At 45.8% G+C, this 10849-nt stretch overlaps 4 protein-coding genes across 6 annotated transcripts; 2 read left to right on the top strand and 2 right to left on the bottom strand.

The window, feature by feature from the left end:
- Nucleotides 1–261: 261 nt before the first annotated feature.
- Nucleotides 262–3375, bottom strand: H257_13271 (hypothetical protein). Of its 3 annotated transcripts, XM_009840738.1 has the most exons (9): nt 3152–3375; nt 3063–3109; nt 2916–3010; nt 2663–2851; nt 2487–2590; nt 2026–2419; nt 1631–1745; nt 1136–1382; nt 262–659 (listed from the first exon to the last, which is right to left on the bottom strand). In XM_009840738.1, the coding sequence occupies exons 1-9, from the start codon at nt 3308–3310 to the stop codon at nt 324–326; spliced, it is 1686 nt and encodes a 561-aa protein (XP_009839040.1). In that variant the 5' UTR covers nt 3311–3375; the 3' UTR covers nt 262–323. The 3 variants fall into 3 exon arrangements, with proteins under 3 accessions (XP_009839040.1, XP_009839039.1, XP_009839038.1); XM_009840737.1 differs by having other exon boundaries at nt 2663–3010; XM_009840736.1 differs by lacking the exon at nt 262–659 and having other exon boundaries at nt 1095–1382.
- Nucleotides 3376–3430: 55 nt separating this feature from the next.
- H257_13270 (hypothetical protein) lies at nt 3431–4507 on the top strand. Its single transcript, XM_009840735.1, has 5 exons — nt 3431–3685; nt 3770–3963; nt 4013–4102; nt 4144–4203; nt 4250–4507. The coding sequence occupies exons 1-5, from the start codon at nt 3445–3447 to the stop codon at nt 4427–4429; spliced, it is 765 nt and encodes a 254-aa protein (XP_009839037.1). The 5' UTR covers nt 3431–3444; the 3' UTR covers nt 4430–4507.
- Nucleotides 4508–4632: 125 nt separating this feature from the next.
- H257_13269 (hypothetical protein) lies at nt 4633–9927 on the top strand (the record flags this gene model as incomplete). Its single annotated transcript, XM_009840734.1, has 10 exons — nt 4633–5064; nt 5116–5158; nt 5203–5391; nt 5719–5771; nt 5866–6273; nt 6756–7154; nt 7659–7867; nt 7931–8066; nt 9132–9518; nt 9607–9927. 10 exons carry the CDS (start codon nt 4633–4635, stop codon nt 9787–9789), a joined length of 2439 nt encoding a protein of 812 aa, XP_009839036.1. The 3' UTR covers nt 9790–9927.
- A 518-nt stretch (nt 9928–10445) lies between these two features.
- On the bottom strand, nt 10446–10827 carry H257_13268 (hypothetical protein; the record flags this gene model as incomplete). Its single annotated transcript, XM_009840733.1, has 2 exons — nt 10446–10479; nt 10670–10827. The coding sequence occupies 2 exons, from the start codon at nt 10825–10827 to the stop codon at nt 10446–10448; spliced, it is 192 nt and encodes a 63-aa protein (XP_009839035.1).
- Nucleotides 10828–10849: the final 22 nt, after the last annotated feature.

Raw genomic sequence — 10849 nt, 5'->3', positions numbered from 1 at the left:
ATATATATATATAATACTGGATATTCAAAGTGCATACCTCGGGACTTTGTTCTCTGGCTCAAATAAGTTCTGAAGTGGCGACACAAATATCCCAATTCGAAGCGATTTGTAACACGAAGCTATAAATCTCGTGGCGAAATTTTTCGTTTTGCTTTCCCGCAAAAGTTAAACGATAGCCAATCAACGACAAGCATTTTTCTAGATTGACCAATGGGAACGATTCGTACTCTTCAAATGAACAGGCAGGGTCCGGATATTCGTACCAAATCAATATGATAGTATATATATATATATTTCGACAATACCAGGGGTACTGGTTTACGTCACTCGTCTTGTACGTTCATATGACTACTTCGCACGACCACCGATGACAAGTTGGTTGAGTCGTCTGTGTCTCTGAGGATGCGTCCAGAGGCCGTTTTTGGTTTGCGCGGCAACGACGTGGTAGATGCAGGAGTAACCCCGCCAACTGCCGCGGCGCCTATCAACAGCACCGACGCCGTGACCACGAGCAGCGTCATGAGATGGGGCGGAGGGCCGATGAGAAAGCCATTCACAAACTGGGCAGCGATCGCGCCCAGTCGACCCATGGAGCTCACTACGGACATGGCAGTCACTCGCACGGGCAGCGGAAACGCATTGGTCGATACCACGCCAAACTAGGATAACCATCACATCGTGACAAACTTGTAGTTGGTTATACGTTTGTTATACTATATACCATTCATGAGAGAGGATTTGAAGATTTGAAGGATGCGGTATGTTCAAAATTAAGCAGAATGGTATGAATATAAAATATAAACATAATTAAATATATTTGTTATTAATATAATTTTGTTATGATTTTGATTGTTCTAAAAAGCAGTACTAAAGACAAAAAGAAATAGAGTTCTTAACATAAATGAATCATGCCAATGGAATGTAGTTTGAATTCGCTAGTAACTTCCAAAACCAGTCGTGGTTTTCTATTTAAGATTGAATTACACCGGAAACTTCTGATTGGCTGACTATACTTGTCCTTTCTGTAAGAGCCAATCAAATCCACTCAAAGCTGGATTAGCCAATAGCGTTGATTCATCGTGATTCGACGGGGTCAGGAAATTTGTACTACCGAATCCTCAATATATCAACGTACGGCATTCCACGCAGCAGTGGTGATGGCATTAAACACGCACGCAAGCAACACAACGACGGCGCGACTCGAGTCGTGATGTCCTTGAGTCGTTGTTGGGGTTATGGAGGATGCAGAGCTAGCGGTTGAACGTAATGGGGTGCTGTCGGTATCGATGAGCTGGAAGGAAAAGAGCAGCGCTGTGGCAGCAGCACCCACAAGGGCTATCTTGAGAAGAACGGAGGGCCCCCATGCATCCACCACGAGGTAGCTACAACAAACAAATATCTTAATGGGATTGTGATGTAGTTTTATTTATATTTGCTCCTGTTTTAACTTTTTTTTAAAGTTTATTTACTTGGGTTGATATTTCTTTTAGTAAAGGAATGTCGTATGCTGAACTGAATATAGGTATTTTGTATTTATTAGCAATATCTTCATAGAAAGTATGACGGGGATATGTATGGGAAATCTCATTTCGTGGGTACATATATATATATATATATATATTATATATACCTGAGTAGGTTCCCGGGAAGGTTGGCTCCAGCATACAAGAACGCATTCGCATATGGATTCAAGAGGCCAATGCTGACAAACAACTTTGTGATCCACGTCGAGATCCCATACGATCCTATCACATGATTGTATATTAATTATTAGCAATATTGTCGATTTGATACAAATTTGGGGAGGGGGTACCAAACTGATCCACAATCGATCTGATTGGTTGGATTTCATTGAGAGGGTTTTGATTGGATAATAATTTGAGCTCATCGGAGGAAGCCAATCAAATCGATTTAAATTCCAACGACAAACCACGCCACAACACAATGAAATGTCACTCGAAAGCACAATATTCAAGACAACAATAAAAAGTATATACACATTATTCCATCGTTTCACCAACGTACCAAAACTAAGGGCAAACGACGTCACAATCAGGCACAGCGCGACTTTCCGTAGCCGAGATGACGCTACAAACCATTGCATGCGATACGGGTCATCTTGACGACGCTGGGGATGGTTCTTGTCTGACTGTGTCAAGCACGGTGTCGCATATTCCCGTTGCCCGTTGACGTGGGCAATACGCGCCAACACGGAGGCGGCCTCGGCATATTGGTGCTGTGAGGCTAAGAACCGAGGGCTTTCGGGGACGTAGCAGTATGTCAAGAGGAAGCTCGTGAGCGCCGGCAGGCCAGCACAAGCGGCAAAGTGCCTCCAGTTTGCCCATGGCAATATACGTGTGTGCGTGCCAACGACGTTGCCTAGCATCACCCACGCCATGGCCGCTGTAGCGATCGAGCCCTATCCGATCGTTATATATTGAACGATTGTTGGTTCGAAATAAGCAACAGATACGTATACACCGCACCACCATCCAAAATGAGCACAAGATGGTAATGTATCGCGCGCGCGCCGACGTCGGCAAGTGCTCGACACACAACGCAAACAAACACGAGACGATTCCGCCCACCCCTACAATCATCACCACAGGAACATGTAAGACATGATACGTGCAGAAGCAGATGACGTTGATGATAGACAGACCTATGCCAGCCAAGCACCGGAACAGAATGAGCCAGTTGAGGCTTGGGGACAGGGCAGACAGCAGCGCCGACACGGCGTTGATACCCAAGTTGAGGAGCACGATGGGCCGACGACCGTAAGCGTCTGCCATGACGCCACCGACCAATCCACCCACGAGCATACCCGCGAACACCGCCGCGGTGAGGCAACCTACCGCATCAACCATTGTGATCATCGTGAAGTGGTGAAGGAGGATGGATGATCCAATGTGTACTGGATTCCCAAGAAGTTATGGTGCCATAGTCGGCCAAGATGTAGTTCATCGCAAGGATTTCCACCGCATCTGCAGCATTGCCCAACCCCAAAATGCTACAAGAGATCGTCCGTGTTATGTGATTCACAGCTTGTAGGAACAACGTACATAACCATTCGATGATGGAAGAAGCCGCATCCGATTGACTCCACTTCCTGCCATCGCGATGAGGTTCACATTGTTCTTAGAGACCATACCGTGTCCACATCGGTCGCATTGCAATCGGCACCATCGTTGATGTCGACATTGCCTTCATTCAAGAGTGACCGCTCGTCGTCATCTCCGTGCCCATCGCTTGTAGTAGCTGAAGTAGATACCTCAGTATCGTCATCAGCATGATCATCCAGCAACGGCATCGCGAGTAGTCGAAGCGTCGTGGAGGTGGCGCCGGCCGATCAAACTGGATCGCCGTCCTTTTGTGGAATCTCAGGAATATCATTGTATCCGGAATTTCCGGATAGTTGTTCGTGTGACATTGGAAGACTGAGCAATGCTTGGACGAGTGCAACGCCGCCTCCCGCTCCTTTGCCACCGCGCCATGTCCCGCCGTCCACTGTCCACTCACGCCGTCGGCGTCGACGATGCAAGCACCATAACTTTCACCCCAAAGGCACCGCACACCGCGTCGCTAATCTTCATGCATGGCTTGGGCGACACCGCGTATGGATGGGCTGACTCGATTCAACACATCGCCCAGCGACTTCCTCATCTCAAGTGCGTTCTCCCCACAGGTACATAACCCATCTGGGCCATCATAGCTTCATTGTTGTCATGCTGGCTCCGCTTTCGCTGATCCCCTCGTTTCGCCGTGTTAGCGCCTACACAACCAGTGACTCTCAACATGGGTGCGTCGATGCCTTCGTGGTACGATATTCGGTCGCTCACCGATCGTGCGGGAGATCCATGCACTGGCATCGATTCTTCGCGTGAACGAATCGAAAAGATCATCCAAGGCGAAATCGACGGCGGTATTCCACCTTCCCGTATTGTCCTCGGTGGTTTCAGCCAGGTAAACATCCTATCTTTTACCGTGCGTCCTTGAATCGTGATGTTTGTAGGGAGGCGCCATGAGTTTGTACACTGGATACCAATTGGATAAAGCTCTGGCGGGAATTCTTGTCCTTTCGGGGTACCTTCCCAACCAAGAGGTATCATCTTGCTTTGTTGTCGATCCCTGAGCAATTCCTAGGGATTCCATGCCAACGAAGTCACCAAAGATGTACCCCTTCTCATGTGCCACGGAGAAGATGTACGTAAATGCCTCTGATGGCACTCTTAACGTTTCCCTCTCGTAGGACACGGTGGTGCGTTTGGATTGGGCAAAGAGGTCATTGGATGTCTTGAAGGCGTCCCATGCCGTGACCACTGCCGACTTCAAGGTGTACCCTGACATGGAGCACAGCGCATGCCTCGATGAACTCGACGCGATTGAGAAGTGGCTGAAGAAGCGGTTGCCGCACGTTGCTTCTTTGTAGGCGCGGTGGTAGTATCACAGTGAGCCCTCCGTAGAAAATTCAAAAATGAAGAGTTTGGCGCGCAATATTGTTCGAAATACCTTTCTTTTGTATGCATAATAAAATTATGTGTACAAATGCTTGGATTTTTATTTAATAGCATGTGGCCTTTGAATACATCCGGATTTATGCTACTGACCGGATAACCCCACAATTCAACAAACATGTCGACATGGCCATCGTTCATGGCTTGGCGCGGTGAGATGTCGGCGGCGGAGGCCAGCTATGACATTGAGCGGGTGATTCTCTTGTTGGATCTCGACGCTACATTCCTTGCATCGTGCTACGAAGACATTCTGTCGCATGTGCTTGCAGCAGTGGCGCCTGCGTGGTTCACCTCGGCTCAACTGGCGCATTCACAAGCAAGCAATCCAGTACTTGCGGCTGTGGACGCCCTCTTGAATGTGAAGACTGCCCTACGTCTTGCAGCTCACCACCCTCATCCAATCCGAACCTTTTTTCTTGCATTGACGGCATGTCAGAGTACATGGGACGACGTATCATGTCGCCTAGCGGGCCGTGCGCTCGTAGGGTTTTTAGGAGCCGCCGGCACGTCCGCCCTTTTCACGGAGCTCTTGCGCACCGCGTCCAACGAAGTAAGTCGACGTGTCTATATACGACGTTCTAACACCCGCAACTCGCATCAGGCCGCCATCGACGTCGTGATCACCCTCGTCGGCGCCGTTCCAGGTGCGGTCACCTCCACCAACTCCATGCCCCTGACTTGTTGTTAGTCAAAATGCACAATTTGCTTCACCACGACACCCCATCCTGTTTCACGCCTTCCACCTACTACTCAAACCTTATCCAAGGATTTCTGCATGCGCTTGACTCGATTCCCACAAGCGACAAGCAGCCAATTCTCGTGCGCGGCTTTCTCGTCAAGGTATCGCGGCAAGGCCATATGTCGACATTTGTCCAAGGTAGGAAATTCTGAGCCCCTTCTGTTGATCTCTCTAGGATATATTATATATATATATATATAATGGATTTGGTACGAATTTCCAGACCCCGTGTCAAATTGAATCACACCGACCAATCTTCATCATGAATCGCTCCCATTGGTCAATCTGAAAAAATCTTGTCACTGATTGGCTACATGATTTTTTCTCTTTTTATATTCTTTCTTGCATGCTGCGGAATTGGGAAAGCCAATCAACTTTCGCGGCGAGATTTGGGATCGGTGCTATTGTAGCAACTTTATAATATATATATATATATATCATAAATGTTGCTGTGGATGCTATTAGAATGGCTTTCACGTCCATCGCACTCCCACGACGACGACAGGTCCTTGGCCAAGGTACACCTACCAACGTTCTACTCCATTTCAACCACGTGTCACATATTCATTCCCATCAACGACACCACATCTCATATTCCCATCCTCCTGGTAGGCCATTCCGTCTATTTGCTACCCGTCATTTATCCCTTCTGTCCTCTCCCATCTCAACACGGCAACGCCAGCAATAGCTCCAACGTGGCTACAAGTTCTGGTGCCCCATCCAGTGTGCCAATATGAACTGACCAAACTCGTGCTGCACACTCCGCTGCATGTGCCCACGCATGCGATGCTGGTCCGTCTGCTGTGGTCATCGGACGCCTCGTCGTTTGATCATGTGTTTCACAGTGTGGTGCTGGCGTGGGCTACACGGGATAACAGTGTCACAGAAACCAACCGCAGCGTCAGCATCGGCCGCTTCCTCACTGCCGGACTGTTACATGTCTTGCAAGCAACTACTAGTACGTCCAAGTCGTACTTGGACCAGCACGGGTGGACGGCGTACTTGTGCAAAGGCATCCAAGTACGATTGCTTGATGTCCTTTTAAATCATGTTGATCTTATATATATATATATATATATTGACCAATGTGTGAGATTGGTGCCCAAATCACACCGAATCTCCTCTATATATATATATATATATCACCGAATCTCCTCTATATATATATATATGTATGTAGAGAAGATTCGGTGTGATTTATGCACCAATCTCACCCATTGGTCAATCCGAAATGACTTGTGGCTGTATATTGGCTACAATCTGAAAAGGCAAAGTGGATATGAGCCAATCCGATGTCTCCGTTTGTGCACGGTTGACCATTTCAAGGCAATCGTCGACAATCTATGGCTATACTATTTCAATTGTATTAATGTCCTTTTGACAATGCTGTCGTTTTTCTACGTTGTAAAGAATTTTATATATATATATATATATTTTTTTTTTTTTCTGTGGTATGTGGTTCGAGAGGATATAGTGGTGTGTATTGACGAACCTTGTCGCAGGAGCACATGGGGCATGCGTTGATGGAAGTCCGCCATACAGGCATGCGCGTGGCCACCGCCTTGTCCCACATCTTATCCCCCGAATCTCCGCTGGTTTTCGACGATTTACCCCCTGACGACGAAGAAGCCAAGGACAACGATAACGTCATCGTGTCTTGCATCAAAACCACTGGTGGAATCGACGGCGGCAAATTGAATCTCGCCGACAAAAGTCTAAACCATGTCAATGAGATCGAACAAGTCACAATTGATGAAAATCTGGACGCCCTGGTGCAAAGTGACAGCGACGACGAAAGCGGCGGCGGCGATTCCGTTGTTAGCTTGGACGCGTACGAGGACCTGAGTGACAACGATGACGATGACAAAGGCAACCAAGTTGTATCGTCGAGTGATGCTGAAGTAAGTGAATTTACGACGTAGGTTATATGGATTGTAGGGGCTGTATATTGCTTTGATTCAAAAAGATTTGAAGACTTTTAAAGGCCATTCATAGTGTGGATGTGTACGAAAAGGCAAAGTCTTGGATGTTTTTGGCTATTTTGAAGAAATCGGCACAAAAAATGAATACAAACGTATCTGTGTGGATCCAACATTTGGAGAATTCGATATATATATATATATATATTGCCAATTCTCTCGTGTTTCGCCAAAGAACATATATATATATATATATAAATGTGGTTCAACGGACTTGTTTGTTCTGAAAATTCGCAAAAACTCGTCGAGAGGTTATTTCGGTTGATCCAGACAGTAAAAAAAATATACGTGACAATCCAAACATTCTTCAAATTACGTTGAACCAAATATATTTTCGAAATATTATTGCGCAAAACTTGGGATGTGTGATCATCCAGACTCGTCCTTGGCCAATATAATACTCATTTGAGATGTTTCTTACTGTAGATGATCATCGACCAAGTGCTGCAGAACCGAGCGCCGCTCGTGTATTTGTGGCAGGTCAAGGAAGGTCTGGTCATGGAGGACAATCGGGATGTGACGGAGGTGGCGCTGGCCTCGCTGCCGCGGGTCATTGCTCGGCAGCCCCACGATTTGCACCACATGGCGGGGGAAATCACCACGGTGCTACTCCGTCTGGACGATTCGTTTCAAACGTAAGGCTGTGACAAATTTTATAAAAATAATATTAATTCATGGAGCTTGTTTTTGCTTTGTAGGTTGCATTTTGAAGCACTTCGACGCCAGTCGTTGGTCGGGTTGTGTGTGCACGTACCGGACGTAGTCACACCGTTACTGTGCGACTACATTTACGACAACCAGCGATTGTTCCAGACTAAATTGGCCATTTTAAGTGTACGTCGTAGGACTCGCTAACCATTTGTTCATGTGCATGTTTGGATCCTACTACGATGTATAAAAAAACTTGAGCGGATTTTCCCATAAAAGCACCAATTAAAATTAAAATACAAATTATATCAGTGAAACAAAACGTTTTGATTCGATATTTGGCTGAGTCTGATTTCCAAGTTTTCATGGACTAGTAATAATGTATGTGTGGTCTGCACCTTTAACCACTTTCCAAAGCGATGATTGTGGAAATAAAGTACATTGCAATATTTACTAATCGATGATTGGTGGAAAGATAAAAACATTCTTTTTCCAGATGATGCTGTACACGGTTTTTGGTTGGGCCAAACAACTCGACTACTCGATGATTGGCTGAAATGTTTCGTGCACGCCCTTTGATTGGTCGATGTTTCGACTCGAAAAAGTAGTCAAAACCTCCACAACGACAATCTTGGCGGTATTGTCGTTTTACCCCAATATTTGGACTTTTGTGCTGATTTGCCCAATCGATCGATCGATCAATTCTATATTCTAACTTGTATAACGTAAACAATCAGTTTAAGACGCATTGGAGGAAGGCAGCAATTATATTGGGTTTCGGTGTGCTTTTTTTCCAACGACTAAATCAACATACACCGAGCAAGTTTGATTGAATTTTAACAATTAATTTAGGACGATTATTTTTATCTTACATAACGTATACCTCTTTGTATATACTTATTGTGTGGTTAGGTTATTTCGCGTCGTTTCATTGGCTCAATGAAATTTCGCGTCTTTTCATTGGCTCATGCATTTTTTCTTAACAATTGATTGAACCTCTTAAATTGATTGCTTACGTTATGTGAAACTCGTCCAGATTGTCCCACTAATTTCAGTCGTACACGAATTTAATGTTGAGTACTTGGTCGAACACCGGATTTAATTGGTTACTGGATTCGTGATCTAATTGGTCGATTGATTGTCTGTCGATTTGGTGCTGCTGGTCATTCGATTTCGCATCGACTTGACAATATATATATATATAGTGGCCTACAATATATATATACTAGTATATATATATTTATACTGTAGGCCATTGGAGACGCTGCGACGGCGATCCCGTCCTCTCGATCTATCCTCCCCCCTTCTCGGCCAACTTGGATGAATTCCGGTGGCCAGTCATTTTGGCCGGCGCAGTTCTTCTTTCCGCTTCTGAATCCCCTTCAAGCCAAGTTGATGCTGCATGCTACACGACCCCAAACTCGACTTTTAAAGCCACAAGCTTCTCCATCGTGGGGAGAAGATACTGGACAGAGGCATGTGCTGGACGACCTATTGATGGCGCATGTGCTGCACACGCTGGCCCGGGTTCTCGAAGCGACGGGGAAAAATTCCCCGCACGTGGTATCGATGGGGAAGCGGTTTCTAGAGTTGTTGTGGTCTCAACGCAGCCACGCCCTGCCTAGCGTGCGCCGCCAGGTTGGAAATCGATTTTGGATTTATGTATTGGTAGAGGTTATTCGTTTTGAAGGTATATGTATTTATGAGATTTTCATGTGTGTTGTAGGTGTTTTTTGGCTTGAGCCGAGTGATGCTGGTACTGCCTTCGTTTGTGTGGCAGGAAGAAGTGGACCGATTGAACCTGGGGCCACATCTGGTGCCGTTCCTGCAATACCACAAGGACATGGACCCTGACGGAGGCTGCCGCACCGCCGCCAACCTGCTCCTTACAACCATCTCGCAAGGATAATACAGTATGCTATTATAGTTGAGAGACTAGGAGATGGGAAATAACAAAGTGGAATCAAAACAATTCAGAAAATACAGAAAAGGATTAATTGCTGCAACATCTTGGCAAAATTAAATACTTGGAATTTTTAATATATCAAGCATGCATAATTTATTCCATTGCGACAATATTTAAATCGTGTTGGCGATGAACTCATTGTCTCATGACCTCGGTAGCGGCAATTCAAAACAATGATATATAACGTTAGCATAGAACCAACCGCTTTCACTTGATAATAAACATATTCTTCCCATAATACTCTTTAGGCACTCGCATGTTAGATATAGACTTGACGAAAAAAATGGAAACATTGAGGCATCCTCTACCAGTCGACCCATTCCTGACCAAGCATATGTTAGCTTCCTCCAGTCCAAAAGATTGAAAGGAATTAGGAGGCAGCGTGGATTTTAACTAACTACACCATTTTTCGATTAAGTTCAGGTTATTTCCGGTATATTTCGTCCAATGCACAACTGATTCACGCCATACGCCGAACATTCGATACATTTCGTCCAGAACCTACTTCATTACATTATATTTCGACCATTGACCTGACCAATGTTAGTTGATGCCTTCTGGACATACTGGTGTGAAGGAGGTTTCCTCGATGCTGCTTTTCACCGGTGAACGCCCCCCTTGCCGCTTAAGCACCTGTATACTATTAATAGTACGTGAATTATTAATTTTAGTCGATATTTTTCATGAAAGTACTACTAACGTTGATATAGTCTGTAGCTGGTGCGGCTTTTCAGAGATCGAGCAGTGTTGAACCGGCATACAAGGGTAGAAATGCATTTAAAATATAAGTATATGCAAGTGAAGTGGCGGTTTATGAGTCTACTCAAAGCGGCCTCGACGGGACATGTAATCGTACATGGCCATGGTGCTCAGGAGCAGCACGACGCTCGTGACTTGGCCGTAGATGCGCGTGTGCATGATCTTCTGGGAGAACTGGATGTTCGGGTTCCGGTTCTGGTCGAGGAAGATGAGCCCCACCATCGGCACGGCGGTGCATGCGATG

This window comes from Aphanomyces astaci (genome assembly GCF_000520075.1).
Source record: "Aphanomyces astaci strain APO3 unplaced genomic scaffold supercont1.47, whole genome shotgun sequence".
NCBI classification, from domain to species: domain Eukaryota; phylum Oomycota; class Saprolegniomycetes; order Saprolegniales; family Verrucalvaceae; genus Aphanomyces; species Aphanomyces astaci.
This window is presented reverse-complemented; position numbering and strand designations above follow the sequence as displayed.

Excerpts from the sequence above, each read along its gene's own strand:
- H257_13271 (XM_009840738.1), bottom strand. The coding sequence starts at position 3,310 with ATGCCGTTGCTGGATGATCATGCTGATGACGATACTGAGGTATCTACT. Across the intron at positions 2,591-2,662 it reads CCGGTGCTTGGCTGGCATAG|GGGTGGGCGGAATCGTCTCG; the intron begins GTCTGTCTATCA and ends TGATGATTGTAG. Across the intron at positions 1,746-2,025 it reads GTCGTTTGCCCTTAGTTTTG|GATCGTATGGGATCTCGACG; the intron begins GTACGTTGGTGA and ends ATCATGTGATAG.
- H257_13270 (XM_009840735.1), top strand. The coding sequence starts at position 3,445 with ATGCTTGGACGAGTGCAACGCCGCCTCCCGCTCCTTTGCCACCGCGCC. Across the intron at positions 3,686-3,769 it reads CAAGTGCGTTCTCCCCACAG|CGCCTACACAACCAGTGACT; the intron begins GTACATAACCCA and ends TCGCCGTGTTAG. Across the intron at positions 4,204-4,249 it reads TCATGTGCCACGGAGAAGAT|GACACGGTGGTGCGTTTGGA; the intron begins GTACGTAAATGC and ends TCCCTCTCGTAG.